Source organism: Coffea arabica, chromosome 2c (assembly GCF_036785885.1).
Source record: "Coffea arabica cultivar ET-39 chromosome 2c, Coffea Arabica ET-39 HiFi, whole genome shotgun sequence".
Lineage (NCBI taxonomy): Eukaryota > Viridiplantae > Streptophyta > Magnoliopsida > Gentianales > Rubiaceae > Coffea > Coffea arabica.
The window spans coordinates 19106399-19122190 of record NC_092312.1 but is presented as its reverse complement, the minus strand read 5'-3'; the positions used below and the strand labels follow the sequence as shown (position 1 = coordinate 19122190).

The 15792-nt window shown below is 37.3% G+C and overlaps 3 protein-coding genes across 12 annotated transcripts; all 3 read left to right on the top strand.

Moving 5' to 3' along the window:
- The first annotated feature begins 521 nt into the window (after positions 1 to 521).
- Positions 522 to 4978, top strand: LOC140035164 (GATA transcription factor 28-like). Its single transcript, XM_072074975.1, has 7 exons — positions 522 to 1033; positions 1827 to 1910; positions 2016 to 2149; positions 2897 to 3007; positions 3238 to 3343; positions 4344 to 4415; positions 4567 to 4978. The coding sequence occupies exons 1-7, from the start codon at positions 614 to 616 to the stop codon at positions 4627 to 4629; spliced, it is 990 nt and encodes a 329-aa protein (XP_071931076.1). The 5' UTR covers positions 522 to 613; the 3' UTR covers positions 4630 to 4978.
- A 2165-nt stretch (positions 4979 to 7143) lies between these two features.
- On the top strand, positions 7144 to 14171 carry LOC113726582 (mediator of RNA polymerase II transcription subunit 32). 10 transcript variants are annotated; one of them, XM_072074970.1, is made up of 4 exons: positions 7145 to 7532; positions 7638 to 9849; positions 10858 to 11385; positions 14032 to 14171. In XM_072074970.1, exon 3 carries the CDS (start codon positions 10921 to 10923, stop codon positions 11383 to 11385), a length of 465 nt encoding a protein of 154 aa, XP_071931071.1. In that variant the 5' UTR covers positions 7145 to 7532; positions 7638 to 9849; positions 10858 to 10920; the 3' UTR covers positions 14032 to 14171. The 10 variants fall into 10 exon arrangements, with proteins under 10 accessions (XP_071931074.1, XP_071931072.1, XP_071931070.1 ...); XM_072074973.1 differs by having other exon boundaries at positions 7144 to 7807; positions 10944 to 11385; XM_072074971.1 differs by having other exon boundaries at positions 7144 to 9849; positions 12073 to 14121.
- LOC140035544 (uncharacterized) lies at positions 13750 to 14971 on the top strand. Its single transcript, XM_072076806.1, has 4 exons — positions 13750 to 13758; positions 14032 to 14218; positions 14331 to 14427; positions 14612 to 14971. Exons 1-4 carry the CDS (start codon positions 13750 to 13752, stop codon positions 14757 to 14759), a joined length of 441 nt encoding a protein of 146 aa, XP_071932907.1. The 3' UTR covers positions 14760 to 14971.
- Positions 14972 to 15792: the final 821 nt, after the last annotated feature.

Here is a 15792-nt window from a genome sequence, read left to right as displayed (position 1 = left end):
ACGTATTATATTTTTTACAACAAAATGTGTACCTATAATAGTACCATAATTTTGAATCACAAGGACCTTTTGTGGGTAAGGTTTAGTATTATCAAAATTTTATGATCTTTTCTTCTATGTTCCTCTATCATTTACTCAAAAAGAACAACTTTTCATATTAATTCATCATAGATCATAAAAGTAGTGGGAAAAAAACTTTTTAAGGTGCACATTTTGGCATAAATAGACGCTTTAATAAATGAAATCAAGTTAGCCCTTTTATTTTAGTTTATATTTTTTATTTGAGAGAGAAATGATCATTTCATTTTACTTTTGTTTATATATGTTTTATATGTCAAAAATTATTTTGATCTTATTCTATACATATTTTTTCCAACTATTTTTTGATCTTTTTAATTATTTTTATCACTTTTTTTAATTTTATATACATCACATATTATAAAAAAAATGTTGCAATATTTTTTAAAAAATTGGTCCAAATAACACCATGTGGCTATTTATTATCCATCTGAGGTTTAGGATTATTATTAGTAAGTAGTACTAATTGAGAAAATACAGAAGGCGGAGAGATAAATCGGGTGTGCTTTCTTTGTACGGAAACGCAGCAGAGATCATGAACAACGTGCAACGCCAACACCACCCTCATCATCATCATCATCATCAGCAGCAGCAGCAAAGACAGCCCGGGCCCCACCACCCCCACAACCACCTGGAAGATGAAGAAGACGACGACGACGTTTCTGCTGGAGGTGGTGGCGGAGAAGAGTCCATAGACAACCCTCATCCTCACTCCCATGACCCTCACTCTCAGATCCGCTATGACGCTCCTTCCCATTCCCACGCGCTTCACAACGGCGGGGGTGTTACCAACATGGATTCCGCCCTCAATGGCGTTGAGGGCGTCGGCCCCCATGGTTTGTATGTGCCCGGCTCCGAAATTGCTCCCGCTCTAGCTGCTGGAGCGGGGTCCGACCAGCTTACGCTGTCGTTTCAGGGAGAGGTCTATGTTTTCGACTCTGTTTCTCCTGAAAAGGTACTCGTTTCCTTCGTTTACTTATTGCATTTGATGGGTTTTTGAAGGAAGATGAAAATTCTCAATATTGATGGATAGATTTCTTTGAATTATGCAACACGCTAGCTTTCCCTAGAAAAAGAGAAAAAGGGTTCTTCTTCTACCTAGTAATGTTTCTGCGATTTTGTCTGAGGGCTGAAAAAGTGCTTTTCTTGCGGAAAAATGGGCTTGATTTTAGTGGATTATTGACCTTAGGATGGAAAAAATTAAGTTCTGGTGGATAGATATTAATCAAGAAAGCTGGTCTCTCTCTTTCTTTTTTCCGAAGTTTGGGAATGTAGCAGAAAAGGGAGAGGGATTCTTTTTTTTCGACCTGGTAATATTTCTGTTCAGCAAAAATTTTATTTTTTTGTGGCTTAAAAGTGCTTGTCTTGCTTGTGAGTGGGCTTGAACCTTAGTGGATTTGTGACTTAGAATGGTGGTTTTTTTTTTTAACGGTTTTCATGTGTACTTACTGGATTGATTGGGTCATGCGTTCTTGATTGGGTAGAGGCAAGTTCTTGCTAGTGTGAAGGCATGCAGTTCTTTCAGTGTCTTGACGCTGACTTCTTTTTAATCGGTTATGTAAATTCTCTAATTTGGTGTGGGTTTTCTCGTGCTAGACGCGAAGTTTCCATGGTGCATTTGTCTGTTCGATTTTTGATGCTTTATAGTATTTCATAAGGTAGTGAGTATGTGAACTAGTTTTAGGGTACGTATTATGGAAAAAGGATGATGACATGGGATTTAACTTTTCTTCTTGATTCACTTTCAGGTTCAAGCAGTGTTATTACTGTTGGGGGGATATGAAGTACCCACTGGCATTCCTGCTGTTGGCATGGCTTCCCAGAATCCTAGGGTAGTGGATATGTAGTTTGTGAAATGCCCTTCCCTTTTATTTTTTCCCCTCCAGGTATGGCTTTAGTTTATGTAAGTTCTTACTGTCTCTCTTCATCTTATGTAGAATTTAAGTGACTTACCAGGGAGATCAAGTCAACCCCAAAGAGCTGCTTCCTTGAATCGGTTTAGAGAAAAAAGAAAAGAGCGATGTTTTGATAAGAAGATTCGTTATACTGTGCGGAAGGAAGTTGCACTAAGGTATTGTACATATCTTTTTGAATATATTTCTCAAAGGCAACTTGAAATATAAAATGGAGAACTGATGGATGATACGTGATTTTAATCTTTACCTTATAGAATTGGGAAAATGAATATGATCATGTAAAGTGTCTGTGAACTATCATGCTTCCTAATCTAAGTATCTGCCGTCATAGGACTGGATAGATATAAATTATGATGACCAAAAAGATTCAGTTTATCAAATTTGAAATATACATGCTCAGGAAATAGTGATCAGTATTATGTGCATGCGTGTAATGTATTGAGATATCTCCAGAATGCCAGTTATGTTATGAGGAAATGTGTAATCTTTAGCAGGAGCAACAATGTGCTTGAGGTTCGTAAAGTCGCTCTCATTGTTCTTCTACTTTTCCCACCATTGAAGGAAAAGAGTTCTATTCTCTTTGATGTTGCTTTAGTTAATGAAATGCTACGTCATATATTGGGAAATACAGAGAGATAATTAGGGTTTAGAAAGAGTTGGCAAAACCTTGTCCTGATTCTTTACTAGAATAGAGGTCCTACTGTGTATTTCTGCATGGTGAGTTCCAACTGACTAAATATCAGGCAGGTGATTTATTTGATAAATAGGTGTTTGATGAAGTGCGGAAGCAAATATTTTTAGTAGAGTTTTTCCTTAAAAGCAATTCTTGGCATCATATCGTGCCTGCTGGTAAGAATGAGGGTCATTGTTGCACTACCTCTTGAACTCGCTTTCTATGTCAGGATGCAGAGAAAGAAGGGTCAGTTTACATCTTCAAAGTCAGTTTCAGAGGAAGTTGGATCATCTTCTTCAGATTACAACCCAATGTCAGGACAAGAAGAGCAGGAAACATCGTGAGTATTGCATCTCTTTCTCTCTTTCTTCTAAATGTGTTTGTGTGTGTGTGTGTCTCTGTATTATATGCACTCTATGAATCTTTTATCTGCTTTTTTTTGGTTTCACATATAATTCTTAGCCTGATTACAAATTATCACTTTGTTGTTTTGGAATATTACTGAGCTATCACTTTTGTCTTTGAACTCTTTTAAGTTGAAATCTAACATTCAGTTCCTTGACTCAACAGATGTAGACATTGTGGGATTAGCTCCAAATCCACTCCTATGATGCGCCGTGGACCAGCCGGCCCAAGGACACTATGCAATGCATGTGGACTCAAGTGGGCCAACAAGGTCTGCAAACTCTTGAATCATCACTTGTTAAAGTTTGGTTTTTTGCTTGTGGGAAGCACTACTTGCTCTCTTATCTTTCTTCATTTTGTAAATAGTGATACTTTGTGTTTTTAAGAGCCACTAGCTGCTCTGTTTCATTCCTTTTTGGGTTTAGCCACAAGGAACTTGTCATCATTTATGTGTTTCATAGGTTGTCTTATTGTGATGTTGATTCTATCACATGACACTGGTGCTAGGATATCATGCTTGTCCTTGCCATCTTAGTCTAACCATGTGAATCTGTTAAGAAAGAACTTGGTAATAATGGGGCTTAGTGTAGATTTCTGAGCAATAACGAGAGGTACAGCTATCCCATGGCTAGGAGCATGTGGCATTAATCTCATAAACTTTCAACTTGAAGTAATTGGTGGGTAATCTTTAGAGAACGGCACCTCATTGTGAGCTTTTGGATGCAAGTCATCTTGTGTATCGAGATATATGGTTGGAGGCAATATTTTATACTTTTATCGCATGTAAAAGCTAACCTGGGGTATATTAGCGTGTAGATTTGGTTCTGTAGATCAATTTCTCTTAGTTACTCTTTTTTCTCAATAGGCCTTGCATCTTATGAAAGTTTCCTGCCATTGATTTTTTTTTTTTTTTCTGTTCTTTGGTTCTACTTTCATTTCTCTCCTTATCGGCTTTGAGATTGATATTTTTCAAACTTTTGCAATATGCTTTTTCATATTCCCTCCGCGGCAAACAAGTCAGAAGCTCTTCTGGAGTTCAAACCGCTAGCAATTTTTGGTATTTGTCAAAATGCAACTATTTATCAAAACTTGCTTCATGAGCAAACTACTCGGATCATATTCTTAGAAGACCTCATTATGAGCTTGGAGTATCCTTGCATTATTGTGATCCATATACATTTCCCCTGTACCACATTATTTTTCAAAAACCTGCAGTAAGTAATCAGGAATACTGCTTTGAGGAATCTCACAGCATAGCTTGTGTTATGCAGGGCATTCTAAGGGACCTCTCTAAAGTTCCTGCCGCTGGAATCCATGATGTGATCGTGAAGGCTAGTGAGCAGGTTGGTGGCCTCCTACCCATGCCGTTAAAAGCTAGTCAATCTCCTTTAATTTGATTACACATTTCCTTTTTCTCATCATCTAGAAAAGAGTGGTATTTTCCTTGAGAAGGTTCGTTCAACTGGTATGCTTAATTTTTTCCCCTGATTGCAGAGCAATGGTGAAGCCAATGACTCTGATGGAGTGACTGCTGCTGTTGATATAATCACTTCATGAAATGGTGACAGCTCTGCTTTGACTGCTGAACAGTGAGCATTGTTGCAGTCACTGGAAAGTCAAACGTACCAATTGCAACTGAATCAAGGCGTGTAATAATGAAGAAAGTTACCACGGAATAGCTAAATATACTGAGGAGAAACATATTGAATGTTTCCTTTTTTTTTTTTTTAAGTTTTTTTGGGGTGCCTCCTTTTAGGTCCCCATTACGTGTAGATAGTGTTAGGCTTTCCCCTTGCTAACTGTGTATGAGAACCGATTGTAACAGCGGTAATATGTATTAGGATTTCATACAGCAGCACCTACTTTGGTAAGCATAACAAATCTTGACATCCTGTTTCTTTTGGTATTGTCTTATCCTTATTGTTTGATGATTAGGAAGAAAATTGCAATTATAGAAGCTGCATAGTGGAATATTCTTGTTGTGCATCCCTGTTATCATCAACATTTCAACAAACAATATAGAGCTGTCGTTCTTTAGTAGTACTAGATATTATTATGATGGAGATTCAGCTAATGTCTGGAAGAGTGACTCGGGATTGATGATTCTTTGTTTTTTTTTTTTTTTTAAAAAAAAAAGATATATTTATCTGTATCATAAACACCTTTTTTTAATCATTTTTTTAAATTTTTATGATCACCTTATTGTCTCACATATATTAACTCACAAAAAGTGCTAAAGTGCTATTTTAAATTAATGTTGTTACTAGCTAAACTAAGAAACTCACTAGCTAAATTTGGGGGGTCTTTGTACCTCTTAGTCGTGATTTAATGTAAACTTTGACTAGAACACTTCCTTAGTCAATTCAATTGATCTCCATCGAAGTGAGAGAAATCATTAATGAGATATATTAGTACTGAACTATGCTTTAGGGAAAATGGCCAATTTAGTTCCCAAATTTTTTTTATTGTCAATTTGATACCTACTTAATTTTTTTGGCCAATTTAATCCCTATACTTACTTATTGTTTCCAATTGAGGAACACCGTGGCGGCGCCACCTTGTAATTTCGATCAAGCTTCTAATTGAACACTTCAGTAGGGGTATTTTGGGTACTTCACTTTGTAATTTCGATCAAACTTCCATTGTTGGCATAAACACTTGTCTCACAGCCAGAATAACTATTTCTCCTCTTCCCAGCAAGTGAGCTGTTATCCCTCGAGTACCTCCCGCAACAATAGGCTATCAGGAAGGAAGCATTTGGTCGCTGTCTAATTAACTTCTCATATACCTGGTTCAGAAAAACAAGGAGCAAATGCTTGAAGTTAACTGCAGTGACAGGCGTTCTGGCCTCGTTGGTATGATCTGTGCTTCTGCACTTATATTAGCCAGTTGTTTTGTGAACTTCCATTTTTTTTTCTTTTTCTTTCTGGGTCTTGCATCTTAGTTTAAACTTTCCTGTTGATTTAAATCAATTCATTGTTTGTTTAAAATTGGCAAGTCAGCCCGGTAGCCTGCATTTTGTTAAAAAAAAAAAATTGCAAAGGCTGCAATAAAAAAGGGAATTAGCTCCAATATTCCTTGTGAGGAAAAGATATGCCTTTTCTGCTAAACCAATGAGATTTTAAATTTGACTCAACCGGAGAAACAACTTACTACAAATAGAAATGAAAAAATTGCTTAAAAACAATTTGCTTAAAAACAAAAAAAAAAGGCGGACAATAAAGAAAAGAAAAGGAAAGTACAAAAATTTTTGTTTTGAGATAACCTTGATTGTTTCAAACTGGGATACTTTATTAATATAAACATGTTATTAGATATTTTACATATAATATTTTAAATTTTAAATAAATTTTATTCATGACATCATCCGGTTCAACCTCTATCGAATTCGATTGAACCCATTGACCTCTGACCCCTGAGATTGACCGAGTCGATATCCGGTCCGGTTTTGAAAACATAGTTTCAAACATGAAGTCTTTGTTTTTTCAAACCATATTTTGCCCCATCATATTTAAATCTTCATGCCTTGTACTAAAAAATAAGACAACAAAAGAACAAGATTGAGTTGAGATTATACTCTCTCTCTCGAGATATGCTTTTTTAATGTTATATTTTGAAGCATGTTGCAAATGTTATAAAAAGTTTAAAGTGAACGAAACTTTTTAATGTTATATTTTGAAGCATGTTGCAAATGTTATAAAAAGTTTAAAGTGAACGAAACACACGTACGTGGTAGCTTTCAAATTTCAAGAGTGACAAGTAGGGATGTTAGTGAGCCGAGCGTCAACAACTCGACTCGAACTCGGTCAACCCGAGTTCGAGTCGAGTTTCGAGTAGCTCGACTCCACATCGAGTCGAGTTTCGAGTCGCATTTTTCGGGCTCGTGGCTAGCCGTGTTAAATATTTATAATTTAAATAATATATATTTATTATAATTATAAAATGACCATTATGGGTATAAGTTTTATAGAATTTACAATATACCCTTCTTTATAATAAAATCATATAATGGCAAAAAAGTAATAACATAATTGTAAAAAACACTAAAAAGAAAAAATGTCTACAAAAAAAAAGGAAGAAAAGACTTTCTTCCTTCTCTGTGCGACTTTCTTCTCCGTTCGAAGAAAGCCTAGCAAAAAAATTCACTTTACCAGCCAGCAGCCACTGACTCTGACTGATTTAGATCTACACCCTCACTCCGTTCGTCGCCGACGCCGTTGCTCGCCGCATCTGTGAGACTCCATCGCCATCGCCATCGCCATCGCCATCGCCTTAACAAGTCCCAAGTCCCAAGTCCCAAATCGAAGCTGCTCTCTGCCTCTCCGGCCTCCGCCAGTCCGCCGCGCTCTACGTCTCCTGTTGGCTGTGTCCTGCCGTGCTGGTTCATTGCTGCCGAGTGTCGAACCAAGATCTCACTAGTTCATCGCTGGTTCATCACTGCTCATCTCTGGCTCACTTAGGTAAGTGCTCCTCTGTTTTTGGCTCTGTGTCTCTGGCATTAAAATGGGCCAAGATCGACTAGGAAACTTGTTATCCTGAATTGATAAGGGGACGAAATCTCTCAGAGACCCAGAGATTTCAATCCATCTGCCATTATCCTATTACTCTCGGCCAAAAAATAATAATAATAAAAAAAAGAACCGACGGGAAACAGAGGAGGAGCAGCCGCCACTGCTGGGTCGTCGGAGTTTGCCCATACCGCCACGGTTATCCAATTCTTCATTTAAAACGCCCCGTGAGCTATTCTTTGCTTTCCAACTTGAATTTCAATTTGATATTTTCTGGAACCATCTTTTGCTAGTTTCTTCTTGAATTTTTTTAATCTGGAGTTATTTACAATTTTCATGGCTGAGTATACTCTTTGGCCTTTGTTGGACCGAAATCGTATTTTGATTACAAGTTTTGGGTCTTTCTTTCGTTGGAATTTGATGGGATCTTTAGAATTTTCGTATGCCCTTCTACTGTTTGAAGAAATGCCTAAACGAGAACTTGAAATAAAGAGACAAATCTCTTGTATCTGTGCTCGTGGGGAGCAGCTCCTATCAGCGTTGCGCTGATAGGAGCCCGTGAGTTCGGCGGAAATCCATCAAAGACCCAGCCTTATCGAGTCGAGTCGAGTCTCGAGCCTAAATGAAATTCTTCGAGTCGATCTTCGAGTATCGATTTTCGGGCTCGATCGAGCTCGAGTCGAGCTCGAGCTTCTGTGTGTATGAGTCGAGTCGAGCTCGAGTATAGTGATACTCGAGCTCGACTTGGCTCGATTACGTCCCTAATTATAGTGATATTGGCAAGTGATATTGGCTCGACTTGGCTCGATTACATCCCTAATTACTGGCAAGTGATATTGTCGAAAATTTGCAGGAATTTTGTGTTCACACTTCACGTTGTCATGCACTACAAATCTCGCAGAAAATGGCTGGGACGATGTTTGAACAAACAAGTGTTCAATAACAATTACCCGCTGTTGGACGCGGGCATGGTCCTGCGCCACTCATTATTGATGAGTTGAATTGAGGATTATGCAAGGAAAAGATAAAAAAAAAAAAAAAAGAAATGGAAACGATCAACATCAACTTCTTGTGATTATCTGGACTTAATTACATATGATCGAACAATTTCATTTGACAGGGTAATAATAAAGGAAATGTATGAGTCCGGGTCCTAAAACAACCATAGTCATGTTTCACAATTAATTTCATCCATTTAAATTCAAGCTACCTTTGGTAATTGGACGACCAAATCAAGAAGATGCTCCCATACAGAACTTATTAATAAAAAGGCCTGTCTAACAAGTGTCCATAAGATAGAGTTTAAGTGTTAATATTTTTTTAAAAAAATAATGTCATAAGTGTATATTAATTGGTGGATTAGATGGTAAATTAAGTACGACATAAGCGTATTAGCGAGTGTCTAATGAATTACGAAGTACTCTTAAGAATTTAACCATATTAGTTGGTGGATTATTGTAACCAAAACATCATGAGTTCATAATTGCCACGGGAGTATTCCCGCTTCAGCTTTCATTCAGCCTTTAAAAATAAAAAAAATAGGACAAACGTCAAAAGAATATTCAATTCATTCTTCGTTCTTTTTGATCTCCTATCAACGATTAAAATTTTTTTAAAAATAGACAAATGAATATGGCTACTAAAATACCGGAAAAATCCATGATCATAAAAACTCTTGGAATCCCTACATGATAGAGTACACCTAAAATTCCACAAAGGTCGATTTCAATAGGAAATGCAGGGGACAGCCGCATTTTCTTGGTTAATGTGAGAATTTATATAGATGTTCATATCATTTGATAATGCACCAAAATTTTGACAACATAATATGCTTGTGCTTCATCCGACTTTACTACCGGCCGTCAAGTTCATTGAATTTGCTGCATTGAGAAGAGGGGCAAATTGATAACAATTATTTGGGCTGTCAACTTAGAAAATACATACGGGCCTCCACATCATTCCTCCCTTGAGCTCTCGGCATTTTAAATCCACTAAACAAATGATGGGTCTCAAAGGATTGGGTCCAAGCCTAGCGGCATAGGTTTCGGACCCATACTAGCCCGGTAACGTGAATGTGCGATGCGGGTATTATTATTTTTTACCTTCTTTAAAAAAAAATTTTTTTTTTTTGGTTAGCAAATTTTTATTTTTAGGAGCGATGGAATGAGTTCCCCCTTTCGTATTTTCCTTGCAATAACTGGAGCTATTTGTAGTTGGGCAGAACGTAGAAAGAACAATAGAAAACGAATTCTGGGTTCGGCTTCTTTTTGTGAGTTCACAGATCTCTGTTGTAATTTTTTTCCTTTTCTTCTTCTCTCTCTCTCTCTTTTTGTTACTCTTTTTTTTTTTGGGGGGGGCTAAGCATTGAAGCTTTGCTTGTTGATTTGATTGATAATAGCCTCTCTATTTTAGCATCTGCTGTTTGTTTCCGATTCTGTTGACTTTTCCTTTTTCTTTTAAGTTTTTGGCCTTAGATTACTACAAGAACATAGCGAAAAGAGAAAAAATCAGCTATATATGTGGAAAAATAACAGAAGAAAAGAGAAGTTTTTCTTTGAAAAAGAAGCAGGGAAAAGATTTCCCTGATTTTATTGCCTCTGCAATAATTATGCTTATGTCTGACTATATATATATATATATATATATATATATATATGTGCTTGGGGGATAAGCAGTTATAAGCTACTGCTGATACTAAATTCACTAGGACCTAGCCTTCTTGAGCACTGGATAATCTCCAATTTTCAGTACAACGAAAGGCACTTTTTGTGGGGTTTGTTTATTAGCCAGGTCCGGGCATATTGACTTGGTCTTTGCCTGTTGGAGTGAGATTTACATGTTGTTTGTTAATTTCCATTGGACAGATATGAAGGTCTGGAGGCCTTGATTCATCTTTTTGGATATCGTTGTCTTTCATATATATAAGTTTTATAATGAGGTTGCGGCTTGTTGTGGGTTGTGTTCTGTATGAATAGTGGTGTCGTCTGGTGAGTGCTTGTTTAATAGTTGAACGGCCTGAAAAGGGGAGATTACAGAGGGGAAAAAAAAAGGCAAGATGAGAGAAATCCCACAATTGTATGGCTTGGTGAGGGTTTCATATATCAGCTGATGGTTATCTGATGGTGTGGTGAAGGCGAAAGGGAGGGGATAGTCTTTTATAATAAATTATCCGAGTCATTTTTGCTGATCTGTTAATTGCATCTTGTAATTTCAAACATGTTGTTTAACCAGAAATCTTCTACATATGCATTACGAACTTCATGTTTTGTAATTTTAGGAAATAATGCAGTGGACTATTTCCCCCTTTATGTTGTGACAATGATACGATGTGATTGAAGTGATGTTAAACACGGCACCTTGTAGGTGTTTGATGGACAATCATGTGGACTCCCTGAACAATGCCTATGAAGAATTTGTTGCTGCAGCTGCCAATGTACTTGAAGCTAAGGAAAGTTCTGAGGGTCAAAAAACGGCGGCCACTGATGCAGCATTGGAAAATTTTAAACAGCGATGGGAATTGTTTAGAGTAGCTTGTGATCAAGCAGAGGAGTTTGTGGAGTCTGTGAAACAAAGAATAGGTTCTGAGTGTCTCGTAGATGAGGCCACTGGCTCGGTTGCAAGGAAGCCAGGGCAGGCTGCCACAAGTGGTCTTCCACCCATAAGTGCAGTTCGCCTGGAGCAGATGAGTAAAGCTGTTAGATGGCTAGTTATTGAACTGCAGCATGGTGGAACTGCTGGTGGTTCTTCACATTCCCATTCATCAGCTCCATTTGATGCAAGATTTTCTGAAGATGCAGCTCAATAGGTAAGCATGGGCTTTTTGTTGTTGAGTTGTTTATATTTGTGTAAACGAATTTACTTGTCATACAATGTGATCATGTTGAATTGCTGAGTAATTGTTGAGAAAATTTAGGTGAATATCAGTTGTCTTGTACCTCGGATGCTCTCATTGTCACACATGGCTGGCATATGTATTCTCCAAAATGAAGTCATTCAGATTGTTAGCTGATTTTTGTGCAGTAACATCTAGGATTTTTTTTTTTTTTTTTAAATGTGAGTTTCACATGCTGAGACTTATTTCTTTTAACACCATTTGAGCTTTAGTCAAGTGTTGCATAATGACGTTTGGGTGGGTACCTTCAATATTAATATGTTCATCTCTAGTGTGCTTAATCACGTGCATTGGTTGGATGGGCAATCTGTGGTTTGATCTTTATTAGTTCTGTTGAAATTGTTTTATCGCTTCAGATTTGGAGCTCATCTTCTTTGCTTTTTCATTCGTGTCAAGGTTAAACTTTCATTCTTATGCATCACATGTCCTGCCCAAGTATTCTTGAGTTATTAGAACATATTGTAGATTGGCCAAGTTTCTCTGCCTAAGAAGTTAAGTTGGTGATATAACTAAAAGTCACCCTACTATTCGCTTGAGAATGCTTGTTCATTAGCCTACATCCGTAAGAAGTTTCACTGGAATGATGGTTTTGATTTCCAGGATATCCTGGAATACAGAGAGAGTGTTTTATTAGGGCAAGCAATCATTTGTCAGGAAAATGTCAGGCTATGCATTATCTCAGTACTCATCATCCGAATTCTTAATCTTTGCCACCGCACAAGCCCAAGATCTAGTTCGGTTATGTGTAAAATGACTCATATCGATTAGTTTTGTGACAATCCCACCTCACCCTAAGGCGAACCAAAGGGTTCGGCGGATCGCCTACTCAACTCTCGTCAAGACTACGGACTCTATTCACACAAACCAAGCATAGTACGCGCGATAGGACCCAAAAAAATTGAACAATCGGAAACTACTAAGGTGAGAACATGCCTACCAAACCATAAAATCACAGTTTCAACGGAATACATTTAATCGACAAGGTTAAACACTTATACATATATTTACATTGAAGTCTCGAACAAATTAACATAAAGTGCGATCCAAGGTACTCATACTACACAAAATACAATTAGGACTTCGTTTTTAAAGAGTTTAACAACATGACATATATACTAGCTTGATCCTTTTCTTTCAAAACCGTGATTTTCCAAGTTTGTCCCCTGTAAGGAAAACAAAGGCAACAGAAAGGGTATGAACTTACGCTCAATGAGGTACCAAACATGTAGAGGTAAAATCATGGCCTTTCAAGTTTAATCAATCAAATACACATACCAAATATCAAGAAAAGCATTTAGACACAATGATTCAAAGGGAAAAGATACAAGTGGCTCTCAGGAGCCAGATTTCCATTTGCAGTACTTGATCCGAACCCGTTGACTCTCCGTCAACGTAAATAGAACCAACATATTCGTAGACCCCACTTTACACCAAATTTCGTCCACCAAACATACCCCTACCGGGCCCGAACTCCATTCAAGAACAGTAAAGGTAATACTTGAGTATACCGGAATCAAGAGTTTCAATACCCAAAGATTCCCAAAACAGACTACCGTGGTTCGTTATCTAATCGACCAGACTCTTGCCGGCTCGACTTGAGTAACTAGCCACAGGTGTTGAGTTCAGAGGTCACAGAAAGGTCGTTGGATACCAGCCTCCAAACGACGTCCGAACAGACTCAGATACAATTAACAGATTATACACAGTAAATAGGCATATGGACAGACAAGAGAATGAGTGTGATAAAGTACACCCTCGTCTCAAACAGAATAAACAGATAGTGCAATCATTTAAATCGCAGATTGCAGGGACAGAAACCAAGTTAACTAGCAAATGAGAGGAATGGTACACTCACCGGTTCAAGTACAGATACTTCAAAAGTTTTCACTTCAAACTGGCTTTAATCGCCAATAAACCCTAAAATCATCAAAGTAAAACAATTGAAGATTTCACATCCAAAATCGAGTAAACGGAATGCACAAGTGAAACTCGACTACATGTACGCCTTTCCAGGTTAAGTACTAGTACAAAAGAATAAACTATGACTTTTGAGCAAAAAGATAACAGTTGGTCCTAGGGTTACAAACAACCCTCAAAACCCCTCATTTGTACTAAGATCAACTCAATTGAAGGAATCGTGTAGTCCTAAAATTTTGGGCAGCATGCTCTCTGTATTTATCCAATGAAGTTTTGATTTGCCGAGTTGTTGAGCCCAAGAGATGTGTCAAAGCCCTTTCTCCTGCTTATTGCCTGAGTGGTAATATTTTTTCAAGATACATGGTCTCTGTAGCCAGTCCAATTATTTGGATTGAAGAGTGAAATATTAACTTGTAATGGTGGACTGAAGGATAATAAAGGTGTTAGGAAACATGAAAGGAAGCAACAGGATATGATTATTTAAATGGAATAGCTAAGTAACGCCTTTCCAAGTATGGCTTTAGTGGGGGAAAAAGTGTTGATATAGCCAATGTCATAGGTTTGATGCAAAGCTCTAGTTGAATTTTGATAAACTTGAAAGAAAGATGGTGCATAATAGACTTGGATTGTGATTTCTTGCAGGAGGCTGCTGTTAATGGTCGGCTTGTTACCCGCAGAAATCTGACTTTGGAGTTTGTTTCATTTGAGGATGGAAAAGAAGCAGTTGCCAAAGCAGCTAATTATCTCTTTGTAAAGCACTATGCAAATGGTACTAAGGAAAAGTCAGATTTTACAGAGCCTCAAATGGCTGAAGCTTTAGGAGCCATTGGTATCCTGTCTTGCCTCTTTTTGGCTTCCCAGATTTTCCGAACATTTAGCAGATATTTTTCTAGCATTGTCTGTGCAAGTTTATATTATTCTTGTTAGTATTGTCTTAACAGGTTCTGGAGGAGCTGATCCTGATCTGCTACTAATTTATGGATCCACAAGATGCCATCTTGGGTTTCCAGCATGGAGACTTCGGTACACTGAAATAGTGTAAGTAAATTAGTAAAGTGCTACGATGTTATTTTTATAGGAGTTTGGTCGTGATAAAATGTGAGCACCTAATTGTTGTTTCCAACTGGGAAGTGATCTTTGCAAGAAACGAGCATTCATCTTCCGATTATTTTCAACATTTTCCGTTTTTACATGTCCTCTCACTTTAGGTTAAAAGTTGCAGGCCCATCCCACCGGCAAAGGCAAAAGGCAGCAGCAGATGGGTCGCGGCAAAAGCACGAGGGAAATTACCGAATATTAATATTTTTCTTTTTGGGTTTTTTCTTTCTGTTGATGGGATTTCGCCGGAGATGTCGTTGCTGGAGAGATAGAGGAGCTTGAGGTTGAGGCAGCGGGTGAGAGGGCTGATGGTGCTGTTAAGACGGTTGTTGTAGAGGTTGAGGAGGTGAAGCTGGTCAAGGGAAGAGGGGGAGTTAATGGGGCCTCGGAGTTACCATTAGAAATACCCGAAATACCCCTACTTAAGTGCTTAATTAAAAACTTGATTGAAATTACAAGGTGGCGCCGCCGCGGTATTCCTCAATTGGAACCAATAAGTAAGTATAGGGATTAAATTGGCCCAAAAAATTAAGTAGGGATCAAATTGACAGTAAAAAAAAATTTGGGGACTAAATTGGCCATTTTCCCTATACTTTATACAGTATCTGATTCATCGAACACAATCCATCACCAAAGTGATCATCAATCCTCTGACATGAAAACACAATTCATTCAAGCACGTTGGATCTCTAATTTGACCAACCACTAAATTTTGGCTCAATGGTCACAAAAAACGGATTAAATTTCTTTTTAGGTTATAGATCGGGGGATTCAAACTTTATCTATGTCAGAACATCCATTTAGTCTAATCAAATTCTTATACTTGTTACTCCCTTATACACAATTTCTTTATATTCTCTTATAATTGCCAGAAAATAAAATATTTAATTTGACCCGCTGATCAGTCATTAATCCTACTACACTGCCGTTTTAGCCTTCTATTCCTTCTAGATTAGGACATATTTTAATAACCTGCTACTTCCTTATACACAACTAGTTTTGTTCCCGTTCGTTTAACGGAAATTTTCGAAAATAATAAACTATTTAATTAATTTTATAAAAATTGTCGATATGAAATACAAACTTAATATATATTTTATTATAATCTTTTTTAAATATATTACTATATGCGCATTGTAGTATAAAGTATTCTTATAATATAAATTTGAACATCTAATTCAATAAATAATAATTTAAAAATGAAAAAAATAACATTTGACAATACCATAACAATAAAAAATTTGAAAATAAATAAAAAGTGCAGTAAATAGTATCAAATAATATTCTACTCTTCAAAAACTCGTT

Excerpts from the sequence above, each read along its gene's own strand:
- LOC140035164 (XM_072074975.1), top strand. The coding sequence starts at position 614 with ATGAACAACGTGCAACGCCAACACCACCCTCATCATCATCATCATCAT. Across the intron at positions 1,911-2,015 it reads TGGCTTCCCAGAATCCTAGG|AATTTAAGTGACTTACCAGG; the intron begins GTAGTGGATATG and ends CATCTTATGTAG. Across the intron at positions 3,008-3,237 it reads CAAGAAGAGCAGGAAACATC|ATGTAGACATTGTGGGATTA; the intron begins GTGAGTATTGCA and ends TTGACTCAACAG.
- LOC113726582 (XM_072074972.1), top strand. The coding sequence starts at position 10,921 with ATGTTAAACACGGCACCTTGTAGGTGTTTGATGGACAATCATGTGGAC.
- LOC140035544 (XM_072076806.1), top strand. Across the intron at positions 14,219-14,330 it reads TGAAGCTTTAGGAGCCATTG|GTTCTGGAGGAGCTGATCCT; the intron begins GTATCCTGTCTT and ends TTGTCTTAACAG. Across the intron at positions 14,428-14,611 it reads CTTCGGTACACTGAAATAGT|GCCCATCCCACCGGCAAAGG; the intron begins GTAAGTAAATTA and ends TAAAAGTTGCAG.